General features: G+C 35.0%; 1 protein-coding gene across 2 annotated transcripts in view; it reads left to right on the top strand.

The window, feature by feature from the left end:
- The window catches only part of GLRA3 (glycine receptor alpha 3), a 200,590-nt gene that overhangs the window by 153,019 nt on the left and 33,605 nt on the right, over positions 1-13,966 (top strand). For both annotated transcript variants that reach the window (XM_017498540.2, XM_017498539.2), the window contains exons 6-7: positions 4,163-4,300; positions 9,536-9,750. In XM_017498540.2, the coding sequence (XP_017354029.1) occupies positions 4,163-4,300; positions 9,536-9,750 (353 nt within the window). The remainder of the gene's footprint in view (positions 1-4,162; positions 4,301-9,535; positions 9,751-13,966) is intronic.

Genomic DNA, 13,966 nt, shown 5'->3' with positions numbered 1-13,966 from the left:
AAAAAAAAAAAAAAAAAAAAAAAAAACCAAGCCAGTTCAGCTTGCAACTCAAAGACACCGGTGATTTTCCTTGTAAGAAACATATTATAGCCCGCAGCTGAGTATTTTGTGCAGAATTCCCATTTTGACACACAGAATACAAAAATATATTTACGTAGGGTCCAAATTTAATAAAATTAATCATTGTTAGTGCTTCATCAAAGATCAAGAACATTCTGAAATAAAAGTGGCATTGTTTTTACTGTAAGATATTTACTGATTCATGAAGGATCAAAGACATTCATAAATAAAAATTGAAATATTTTTACTGCCAGATACGGCAGTAAAAATATAGTAACTCCTAGCACAGTTTGGTGCTCGCCCCTTCATTTGTGCTAAAACACTAGAAGCTTTACCCACCATTGTTTTTTCAACATCAGCGCAAGTGCTGACACAATGAAAAAGGCAAATGTCTTATGATTATGAAAGCAGTTCTGACGTTGTGAATTCCATGAAAGGATCCTGCTAGAGTAATACCGCTCAAGCACAATATGTGTGTGTGTCGCATCTTACTGAAAAGATTCCAATGGTCAAACTTTTCAGCTGGAAATTGAAACTTTATATTATCTTACATTATTTGTCATTTCATATGCTTCTTTATGCAAACTGGCTGTAGACAAATGAAGCTGTTCCCATTGCTATTATAAACTTTGGGAGTTTTCAGTTTCTTTCAAATGATTTTGCTGCTTCTTTTACCTGAAGTGCCTCACCTTCTTTTGCTTACTTTATATGCAGGTGCTGCCTTGTTTTCAAGGTTCAGCTCAAATGAAGCTTAGGTAGATATCACAGAACCCTGCCCTAAATGTACATAGCACTTTACTTGGCAATAATATCTCACATTCCTTGAAGCCTAGCAGGACGTGTTACATATAGTTAGTGCTCAATAAATAACTTTTTGATAAAACAAGCATTTGGTTGTACTGAGCCATTTGTTTACATGTTTTGGTGTGGCTACCATATGAGATTGTTGACTGAAGTTAGGGTTAATGTCTGCTCCCCGAATAAATTAGCTTTCATTGGGAAGCTTATTGTGATATAAGGTAATTCCGCTCACAATCTTGATCTCATCAGCCAGGCTGTTCTCTTTAACATTCTCAGACTTTTAAAAAAAATCTACCAACCAAAAGCATAAAGATGTTAAAACATTTTGAATTGTGTAAAAGCATATTGATTTTTAAAAATTATGTTTGAAAGTTTATTGAGACAATATTACCACTTAATTATTATCCTTAAACAGCCAGTATATTACTCAGAATAAAGAAGTTTCTAATCATTGCCTCTTACTATTTTCCTTCTGCTTTCAAACTTAAGTATTTTTTGAAGCATAATGAAGTAGTATAGTATGATTATGAAATACACATCCCTTAACTAATGTTGATGACAGTTTGAAGCAAAAGCAAGCTACATATACTATCTATAAATTGCATTAGCAACTAAATAAAGATTGTCTTTGAAGGAATTTCATAAAGCTAGTTTCTTTTCCCAAAATATCTTGAGAAAAATTTTGAATATAGAAAAGAAATGACGTATCACGTCATTTTTCTATTCATCTGTCTAAATTGGATCTCAATCTCATATATTTTGTCTTCAGTAATTATAGGTACCGAAGAGTGAGAAACATGTCTTATCTGGCAGTGGATAGAATTGGTGCCTATTTTACTATCCTTAAATCATTGAGAAATATACGTCTTTCTCTCTTGGTTAAAACTGTATTTATAATGGACATATTAAAGGACTTATGAATAAAAGTGAAAGCTTTCTATTATTACCAATCAAATCATCATTAATTGCAGGGTTCAATGAAATATATTCTAGTATAAGCAAATATCAAGTCCCTGCTGTGCTAAATCCAACAGCCTAAGGGACAGTTCTTCAGGTTCCCACATCTGTTCTGGAATCAAAATTCACATGTAGATGCACACTTCCTTCCATTTCAATGACTTCACAAATTCTACCAAATAGTGCTTGCTCCATAATGAGCCATCACGCTGATGATACTTCTGCTAAAAACTTCAGCAACAGAATCCCATGAAGTCTAGACAGATCTGGTCACTGATGCCCTTGCTACTACCATATCCACTGCCTATGGAATGGATGCTGGGAGGTATACCTAAGGGTCAACTGTGGTAGGGCATCTGGCTCCAGTCACTACCACCTTAGCTGGATCAGATTTCACTCTGTCTGGTAGAGTTTTTCTCAGGCATTGCCGAGGGTGGAGGGTGATCAGTTCCTTTCCCTACTCAATGTTCTATTCGGCTTAATCTGCTCCATGCCAGTTGTTTCCAGGCATTCACACAGCCTCTTCCCTACAATATAAGCTTGTTTCCAGGAGAATATGTTTGGGGCAAGCTCTTTTGCCCAGGCTGGAGTGCAACAGTGCAATCTCAGCACACTGTAACCTCCGCTTCCTGTTTTCAAGTGATTCTCCTGCCTCAATCTCCCAAGTAGCTGGGATTACAGGTGCACGCCACCATGCCTGGCTAATTTTTATATTTTTTAGTAGAGACAGAGATGGGGTTTCACCGTGTTGGCCAGGCTGATCTCAAACTCCTGACCTCATGTGATCAGCCCACCTCAGCCTTCCAAAGGGCTGGGATTACAAGCATGGGCCATTGTGCCCAGCTGCTTTTAACAAACTCATCATTTGACTTTATTCAGAGGCCACACCATGTCTCCTCTCTCTTTCTACCTCCATGGTGCTTGTGCATCAAGAGACTCATTGATCAAAGTAACAACAATTCTGCCTCACAGGTCACATTCACCTGTGACTCTTTTTCTGTAATAGGCTTTAAGCCTACATTCAATAGCTGCTCACTCAGAAGGAAGAAAAAGATAAATTCTGCTGTTCTTAGATACCTGCCATATAGAATTATGAAATTTTAGTTTACTAAAGGATGCTGACCTATTACAAAATCTGTTAATCAATCCTATCCTGAATTCACTGATATTATGTGCAAGAGTTTCCACCTCCACAAACTATTCAGTTTAATGATTAAATCAAAAAAGATGTGGTAGTACTTTTCCCCACAGATGTTAAAGTTTAAGTCTTTTTTTTTTACCCCGAGTTGTTATTTATTTTCATGAGAGGGGAAAAAGAATCCTTTATGATAGTGAAAATATATTTTTTAAAAATACAATAGCTGCCAGCAATATACTGTTGTTGCTGTTATAAAGAGAACATAAAATGCATGCATTCTATAATAAGCTTTCATTTGCCTGTTCAAGAAATTCCAAAGAAAATACTTCGATTCTATTAAATATTATGGCTTGAGAAGTTGAAATATTTTCATGATAAAAATGTAATTTGTGTGGTCCAAACCTTGACTATTTATAAAGGATGGAGTTTTTAAAAGCTGATATATATCAATAATGAATGCTCACCTATCTTTGAATTGAATGCTTAATTCAAATTAATGTGAGAAATTGGTGAATCATTAATAATGAAATATGTATCAAATCTTCATGAAAAAATAAATTTCTATTTCCTTTCCATTTTTACCTTGTAGAAGGTAAAAATTTTACCATTTGGGTAAAATTATGGGTAAAATTAAACCCATTTTCTAAATGTGTTTAAGTGCACAAAAATAAATACTATCTACCTCTAACTGAAGAGATTCAAAACACAACAGAAGTAAACATGCCTAAATCCTTGAGCAATCTGTATACAATTAAGAGATTTCTGACATTTATTCTTAAGCTAAGTTTAAGTCATTTTCTAAACAGTGTCAATTTCAGTTTTTGTTGAGAGAGTCCTGAATAATTTGAAAGAAAGTGAGAAGAAGCTGGATGGAATGAAACCAAAATGAAAATTACAAAATTAATCTAGTAGCTAGCCGTCCCAAGGAAAGAATGTGTATACCTGTGCCTTCAAGTTTCTACATGCCATGATATACTTTTAATGAGCCCACTTTGTTTTCTTACATTACTTGGTGGGAGTTCCACATGAATAGACTTTAATAGACATTTATGAAATGGAACCGGGCAATGAGTAGCTTCACCGATAGAGTTACTGTAAGATGGCACTGTTTGGTCTTTTCATCCTATATGATGATACAAGTAATTTGTATTTCTTTTCTTTGAACGTGCTTTTTAGACTATTAATATTTTATTATGTTTTGCCTAGTTGGGTACACAATGAATGATCTCATTTTTGAATGGCAAGATGAGGCACCTGTACAAGTAGCAGAAGGACTCACTTTGCCCCAGTTTCTGTTGAAAGAAGAAAAAGATTTACGATACTGCACTAAACATTACAATACAGGTAGGGGTTGAGTAGTGTTATTTACACTTACTACTTGTGGTTTTATGATATCCAGATGTTTCTTCATTATAATGCTGTGTTAACTATTCATAGATCAATGTTTTTCATAAGCATAGTGCAGAAAACGGATGCATGTGAAACTTCTGAATACTTTGATTCATTGCATATTGTTAAATAATTCATCTGTATGTGACCAAAATAATGCTTGGTCTTTATTTTTATTAAAAATAAAAATTATATTTAAATAATTTTTAATGAAAAGCTCATAAGTACATAGTAATAATGTTTCCAAAACCATTCCTTTAATTTCTGTGAGCAATGAAATGTGTTTTTAAGCCTTCTTGAGCAGTAAACACTGTGTTAAGAAAAATTTTTTAAATTGCTTTTTTTTTTTTAAAAAAAAAAAAAAGCTTCATTTGCCTAACTTTTCCCTTTGTCATGTTTTCATGCATTTCAGCATATTTTTACCTAAGTGCCTACTATGCATACTAAGACACTTGACATAAATATCAGATATAGTTATCAATGCTAAGAATTGAGAGATTCAATGTGACATTTGTATATTGACAAATCCTGTTCAATTGCTTTAACTAACATGGGCTATTCCATGAGACATAATCTAACTGTATAGTCTGTATCTCTGAATTCCATTAAATGGCCCATGACTGAGACATACATGCCCTCCCACTAGCATCAGCTGCTGTTCTTATCATTTCATTACAGTGACTATGATTCATTGTGGGCTCAGCTTTTTCCAGAACTGTGCCCTGACCTTTCACTATACGAAGTCCCTAGTCTCTTATCACCTTAGCAGATTCACAATATCTGATCACAAAGTCACTGCCATTTCCCTTTTAACTCAGAGACGAAGCTGATATCTAACTTATTAGGGAGCTCAAGTTTAACATCTCAACACAAAGATAAAGGGCAGGCAAGGCAATAGCAGTGTCCTTGCCCATTTCCCTTAGAGAGATGCTAAAAATCCCCTAGAGTTATCTTAGGGAGGTATATTAGTTTCCTAGGGCTGCCATAATAACCTATCACAAACAATGACTTAAAACAACAGAAATGTGTTCTCTCATAGTTCTGGAGGATAGGAGTCCACAATCAAGGTGTCAGCAGGACCATGCTTTTTCTCAATGCTTCAGGGAAGAGTTTTCCCCTGTTTCTTCCTGACTACCTATTTCTGGAAAACCTTGTTCTCAGCTTGCAGTTGTATCATTTCAGTCTCTGAAATTTCAGAGTCACATGGGATTTCCCCTGTGTGTCTTTTTCTGTGTCTAAATTTCCCTCATTCTATAAGGACATCAGTAATGTTGGATTTGGGACCTCCTCTTATCCAGTACAGTTTCGTTTTAACTTAATTGTATCTGCGAATACCTTATTTTCAAGTCAGGTTACATTCACACGTTCTGGGTGGACAGGAATTTTAGGAAGATATCATTTAACGCAGAGCAAGAGGTGAAGCTGTAAACATAAATTAGGGATGAATTTTTATGATAGTCTCAAGACACTTCCTTTAAGTAAGTTTGCATACTTCCTTGAGTTATTAAATGAGCTATTACAGCGTAAAGTAAAAGAACTTACATTTATGAATCCTACTATAAGCAAGGAATGGGACAAATGACCTCTTTCTTGGATGATATCACAGAGATGTCACAACTTTACATTCTAGAAGCACTGTTCTGTCCAGAAGCAGAATAATGTGCCCAAATTATATAGAGAATAAAAGCATCTCATAGAGTCCACATTCAAGTACGTGGTTAATTTGCTTCAGATCCCAGACTGCATTTCATATTTGCTTTTACAATGCACAAGAATATCCTCTTTAAATTGTTTTCCAATAATAGGCCCAGACACCACATGTCTCTTATGTTACTTGTGCAAATACAGCAAACAAATAACAATAGTAGCTTACCTAAGAATCACATTTATAAAATACCCTTTCCTCCCATAAATGAAATATACTTAAGTTAAAAATGTGTTCATACACAAATTTGATTGCACAGAATTAGAGGATTTCTTCAGTATTATATTCACTATCCCAAAGTGAGTATTTGTTACATGCTACAGCACCCTAGAATCTGTTTCGTGCTAATAATTTCTCCAAAATCTTTTACCCATCTTCCCCTTGCTCCATAATCCCCTCCCACAATGACTTACTTGCTCATATACACCAAGCTCACCTGTCTCAGGGCCTTTGCCCTTGCTCTTCCTTCTGCATATAAAGCTCTTCCCCAGATTGTTCCAAGCCTAATGCTCCCACGTCCTTCAGGGTCACTGCAATGCCAACTCTTGAAACATCCATGTTTGTTAAACACCCAAGTCCTGCTTTCACTGTCTGAAATTATATCATTCAATTTTATATTCACTTATTTATTGCCTGTTTCCTTCATTGTTCTAAGTTTGTACTATATTTATTCTATTGATTACTATGTTTCTGGGGTCCGCTGCTATGCATAAGTGACAGATATTTTGTCCATCTTTCTCTTTTTTCTCCTCAGATCCACATATACTGACTATATTTATTTATATTCAGACAATGATGTATATTTGTGTTCATGTGTATGTGCCCTAATTTTCTTTCCCAGCAATATTATAAAAACTTTTTAATCTTTATGGATACATAATAGCTGTACATACTTTTGGAGGTACATGTGAAATTTTGATACAAACATAAAATCTGAAACGATCAAACCTGGGTAATTGAGATATCTACCACCTCATATATTCATCAATTCTTTGTGTTGGGAACATTTCAAATCTTTTCTTCTTTCTATTTTGAAATGTACAATAAATTGTTAACTGTAGTTCACCCCATTGTGCCATTGAACACTAGAACTTATTCATTCTGTCTAAGTGTACTTTGGGACCCACTCACCAACGGCTTCACCTGCCTTCTCAACCTTTCAAAACCACTGTTCTTTTCACTACAACCATGAAGTCAATTATTTTGGGTCCCATACGTGATATTGTCCTTCTATGCCTGGCTTATTTCATCTAGTTCTATCCATGTTGCCGCAAATGATACAATTTCATTCTTTTTTGTTTCAATAATATTCCATTGTGTATAGACACTACAATTTCTTTATCCATTCTTCCACTGAGGGACACTTAGGTTGGCTCCTTATCTTAGCTATTTTGAATTGGACTTCAACAAACATGCAATTAACAGGTATCTCTTTAATAAACTGATTTTCTTTCTTTTGGATATATACCCTGTGGTGGGATTGCTGGATCACATGGTAGCTTTATTTTTAGTTTTTAAAGAACTCCTCTATTATTTCCTCCGGTAGCTGTACTAATGTATATTCCCACCAATGGTGTATGGGTGTTCCGCTTTCTCTGCTTCCTCATTAGCATTTGTTTCGGTCTTTTTGACAATGGTTATTTTATTGGGGTGAGATAATATCTTATTGTTGTTTTGATTTGCATTTTTCTGATGATTACTGATTTTGAGCTTTGAAAAACACTTTTTTTAAATAAAAACACAATGGAGCTTATTTTTTTCCTTGAGTATCACCTAACATTTAGAGAACTTATACAAAGTATCTGAGTGGTTAGTATTTGCCACTAATCATGCTATGAGATTACTTAGTGAGTTATTTACTTGATACTATAAAAATGTTTCAGTTATTCTTGTTTTATTCCATTTCATTATTTTTCATAGAAAAATTTAAAACTTCATATTTAATAGCACTTTAAAATAGAAGTATTTTCATATATTTCAGGAATCTTTAGGCATTTTGTACATATTTGATAAAATGACAAAGGATCACCTATGGTTTGCACAAATGTTTCTGATTACTATTGACTTAAGATTGGAATCCACTTTCCCTGGAGTTTATGAACTTTTTTTGATATTTAAACTCTGGAATCACATGCATGGCTTCATCCAGATATAGCACCCTTGCGTCATCTGTGCAACCACACATGCCCAAGTCACATTGATAGAAGCTTTGCCCTGAGCCCTACCTAGCAATAGGATAGCAATTGCTCTGTAACATCTTTCTTCCATGGTAAGTAACAGAATGTTACTTAAAGAGCAGAATGTTAACTTTCTGACCTCATCCTTCTTAAAATAATTAGAATCAAAACAATTAAACCAAGAACTGGATGATTTAGAAGAACAATTTTTGTAAAGAAGAGATAACATAGAGTAGTGCAAATCAATATCAGTAGAGCAGGGAGTAGAACCAGGACACAAGCAAAAATATAAACTTAATGTTGAATTAAACCATAACTTACTCCTCTATTTATAGCTTACTATAATAAAGGTAAATAATAGAGACACAAAAGCATAAGTATATAGTACAAATGGATCCCACTTGTTTTTAGTAAGTGTGTTTTTAAGTTATTTTCAAAGTTATTAATGGGAAATAACACATTTTCCTAATTGTTTGCATTATTATTCAGAGAACCATTCGTCTTCAACTATATTTATCCTCTAGCACTTATTTTAAAGAAAATGGAAAAGCTTCTGGAACAAATAGCACCTGACTCTAAAGAACCACTGAAAGCACCAGAAACAGCCAATGAGTAAAGAAGATCTTTATATAATAAGTATCTATGTCTCCTGTCTGCCTCAGAAGCAATGGTCAGAATCAAGTGAAATAATAGATCTTCACTTGAAAGTGAAGCACTTTTCAAATGAGAAGTAATAAAATTTCCTATTTCCTAAAAGAGTATACTCTCTTACTACATTGCTTCTAGATGCTAACAGAGAAAACATATTTTTCAGGAATTAATGTGAGTCTCTTTTCATTGTTGTGGAAAGTTTTATGACAGAATCTTTATCAAAGTGAAATTGTGAGGCTGGGAACGGTGGCTCATGCCTGTAACCTCAGACTTTGGGAGGCTGAGGTAGGCAGATTATCTGAGGTCAGGAGCTCAACACAGGCCTGGTTAACATGGTGACACCATGTCTCTAAAAAAAAAAAAAAAAAATAGCCAGGCTTGGTGGCACATGCCTCTAGTCCCAGCTACTAGGGAAGCTGAGGCAGGGTAACCTCTTGAACCCCGGAGGCATGGGCTGCAATGAGCTGAGATGACACCACTTCACTCCAGCCTGGGCAACAGAGTAAGACCCTGTCTCAAAAAAAAAAAAAAAAAAAAAAAAAAAAAAAAAAAAGAAAAAGAAAAGAAAAAGAAAAAAAAGAAAAAACAAATTGTGATACTTGATGCCATAACAAAGCCCTATTTTTACTAATTGCTATTTACCTTACCACCAATTAGGAAAGTTTACATGTATAGAAGTGCGATTCCATCTGGAGCGACAAATGGGATACTATCTGATCCAGATGTACATTCCCAGTCTCCTGATTGTTATTCTATCCTGGGTTTCATTCTGGATCAACATGGATGCAGCACCTGCCAGGGTAGCTCTGGGAATAACTACTGTGCTGACGATGACGACACAGAGCTCAGGATCACGAGCTTCCTTGCCAAAGGTAAGTGCACTGAATGAGCAAGCACATCTTTGCACCCACACATGTAAATCTTGCAAAGATATGGTTGTCAGCTTTGTTCAGATATTTTTTAATGGCATTTCAATGGCATTACTGGTTTTTAGAGTAATAAATAACCAAAGCAGAATATTTGTAAAACAGAAATAAATGAAAAAATTCTACAAACCAGAGATATCCACGATTCACATTTTGTGTTATGATTTCTAATTATTTAATAATCAATAATACTCATACACTATGGACTTCTTTGTTTCAATAGGTTTTGAACACATGGACATAGGGAGGGGAGCATCAGACACTGGGGTCTGTTGTGGAGGCTAGAGGAGGGACAGTGGGCAGTGGGGAGTTTGGGGAGGGATAACATGGGAGAAATGCCAGATATAGGTGACGAGGGATGGAGGCAGCAAACCACCTTGCCATGTATGTACATATGCAACAATCCTGCATGATCTGCACATGTACCCCAGAACCTAAAGTACAATAAAAAAATTAGAAATATATTAAATATTTAAGTTGAATCTACATGGTAATTTTAAGTGGTGGCACAGTACTTCATTGTATGGATATGCCATAATTTACTTAGTCACTTTTAGGACTGATACTGTAATAAATATTTATATAATAAATGTCACATATATGAGTATATGTGTATATATACATATGTGCATGTGCCTACGTCTTTACATATCACATATGTCATCTATATACATACATATATTTATATATGCATATTTTATGTAAATGCACACATGTAGACACAAACATCAAACACACACACACATATATAGCTTTGCGCATATTTTGTATTATGTTCTTAGCATACATATAAACAGAATTGCTGCACTGATAGTTGTATGCATTGATATATATTGCCAGTATTTTTTCAGAAACAATATACCAATTATATTACAAGTATTGTATCGGAATACCCACAGTGCTACACCCTGAGCCAAATATGGTATATATCAGTTTTGTGGGGATTTTTTTCTCCCCTTTGCTTTTAAGTAGCCATTAAGTCAATGGGAGGGAGACCTTATCTAATTAATTCCATGATTTTCATCTATGCTGAGCTGCCAGGATTAAAATAAAATTGTTTCTTCTGTGAGTCTTGTAAAAGACCCAGTATTGCTTTGCATAAAATATCTTGAAATAAAACTCTTTTCATTTTTTTAGCTGCTTAGAAATAGAAAATTATTTTCTTCCCCTAAAATGACGTCTAAGAAGTTTCTATCATCTAAATTAAGTAATTCTGTAAAGCTTCCAAGAAGCTTTACTATTATTTTCATTGAAATGATGTACTTCAGTGTAATAAAATCATATTAAATTTTTTTGTGCATTTGATGCTATCTTATTGCCACACCAAGTAAATTATAAATCTATTGTCATGGCTTCCTTAGTCATTTCTATTAATTCGTTCTATGATTCAATTTTTTAGATTAGGATGCCTATATAAATAAAAATTGAAAATAGAAATTTGATCATTAAAAATATTTAATATAGGAGGAACTTGATATTAACATGCTCTGCCTTACTAAAATTTAATGTTTGTCTTTCAAAATAATGTCTATTTGTATTAACAATTAATTGTATTTTCAAAATGGTTCATATCAGCTAGTGTTTCCTAAAATATTGTTCATGTGAAAATTATAAACCTGTTTATAAATTCAAACCAATAAGTCTCAATGCTTATCTACATAAGGATAAATGTCACAAGAGCTCTGCATAATAGTGGAAATTTCATAATTTGTAAAAAAAAAATCTTCATGGTATATATATGCCACATTTCCTCTCATGGACACAGGGAGGGGAACATCACATCCCGGGGCCTGTTGTGGGGTGGGAGAGCTAGGGGAGGGATAGCAGCAGGTGGGGGGGTTGGGGAGGGATAACATTAGGAGACATATCTAATGTAGATGACAGGAGGATGGATGCAGCAAACTACCATGGCATGTGTGTACCTATGCAACAATCCTGCACCATCTGCACATGTGCCCTAGAACTTAAAGTATAATAAAAAAAAAAAATCACCAGTTTACTCATTGATCATCATGAGCTAAACAGAAATGAAAGCTCATTTGTCTATATGCTGTCAGTCAGAAAAAGGAGAATCTATGACTTCTACCAGGCACAATAGAAAGGCATTTAGATACAGAGAGTAACGAAGAATTTGGGTTGCATGAAGCGTGAGTGGAAGAAGCAGAAACAAAACAAGCAATAAATTTAAAACAGAATGGACGCGCAACTTAAAAAACAAGAAGGTCTAGAACTGCTTCATACTTTCTTCTCAAGAAATAGGAGACATTTTAAAAAGGCATTAGAAGTATATGTTCATATTCTCCATGCACTTCTGGATGGGATTGTTTTTTTTTCTTGTAATGTTGTTTAAGTTCTTTGTAGGTTCTGTATATCAGCTCTTTGTCAGATGGGTAGATTGCAAAAACTTTTTCCCATTCTGTTGGTTGCTGGTTCACTTTAATGATAGTTTCCTTTACTGTGCAGAAGCTCTTTAGTTTAATTAGATCCCATCCGTCTCTTTTGGCTTTTGCTGCCATTGCTTTCGGTGTTTTAGTCATGAAGTCCTTGCCCATGCTTATGTCCTGAATGGTATTGCCTAGTTTTTAATTTATGCAGCCAACAAACATATGAAAAAATAAGCCGCATTATCACTGGCCATTAGAAAAATGCAAATCAAAACCACATTAAGATACCATCTCATACCAGTTAGAATCGCAATCATTAAAAAATAACGAGACAACAGATGCTGGAGAAGATGTGGGGAAATAGGAATGCTTTTACGCTGTTCGTGAAAGTGTAAATTAGTTTAACAGTTGTGGAAGAGAGTGTGGTGATTCCTCAAGGATCTAGAATCAGAAATACCATTTGACCTAGCAACCCCATTACTAGGTACATACCCAAAGGATTATAAAATATTCTATTATACACATGCACATGTATGTTTATTGCTATCGCGGCACTGTTCACAATAGCAAAGACTTGGAACCAACCCAAATGCCCATCAATGATAGACTGGATGAAGAAAATGTGACACATATGCAATGCAGCCATAAAAAAAGGATGAGTTCCTGACCCTTGCAGGGACATGGATAAAGCTAGAAACGATCATTCTCAGCAAACTGACCCAAGAACAGAAAATCAAACACCACATGTTCTCACTCATAAGTGAGTGTTGAAAAAGGAGAACACATGAACACAGGGAGGGGAACATCACACACCGGGGGCCTGTCGTGGGGTGGGGGGCTAGGGGAGGAATAACAGGTGGTGGGGTGATAGGGGAGGGATAGCATTAGAAGAAATATGTAATGTAGATAATGGGGTGTTGGATGTAGCAAACCACCATGGCACGTGTATATCTATGTAACAAACCTGCACGTTCTGCGCATGTACCCCGGAACTACTTTAAGTTCCACGGTACATGCGCAGAACGTTCAGGTTTGTTACATATATATATGTGTGTGTGTGTGTGTGTGTGTGTGTGTGTATATATATGTATATGTGTGTATATATATGTGTGTGTATATATGTGTATATATGTGTATATATGTGTATATATGTATATATGTGTATATATGTATATGTGTGTATATATATATGTATATATGTGTATGTATATATATATATATGTATATATGTGTGTGTGTGTATATATATATATACATATATATGGCTTTAATTTCCACAAGACCGTAGAGAAAAAATAAGTTTTCAGTGGTGAGTTCAATTATATACATACATGCGTATAAAGCCTCTCCATCTCCCATCACAGAGACAATGACATCTAAAAATGTGAAGACAGGTGTGACTCTGACCCACAAAAAGATTGATTGACAAAGTGATGCCTTAAAAGAAGTTGACTGTATCATCTCAGAATTCAGGATAGGTCAGGAATAGGGAGCTTAAACATGTTTAATTATATACATTCAATTTTAGGAGGGCAGAACCCGAAGACCCAAGATAAACAACAAGAATTAATCTATTGGATAAGACCATTCAAAAGAGCAGAAAATCTCTTTAAACTTTCAATTCTGATTCTGTGACCTTTGAGCCAGAGAGACAGGAGGTGAGGGCTTTATAACTTGCATTTAAGAACAGATATATGAGACCATGCACTATAAGATCTGCTCTTCTTAACCTCACAAAGAACCCCCAGATGCCTGAAAGTCTTGCCACTGAAGCACCC

Source organism: Cebus imitator, unplaced genomic scaffold (genome assembly GCF_001604975.1).
Source record: "Cebus imitator isolate Cc_AM_T3 unplaced genomic scaffold, Cebus_imitator-1.0 Scaffold243, whole genome shotgun sequence".
Taxonomy (NCBI): domain Eukaryota; kingdom Metazoa; phylum Chordata; class Mammalia; order Primates; family Cebidae; genus Cebus; species Cebus imitator.
This window is presented reverse-complemented; position numbering and strand designations above follow the sequence as displayed.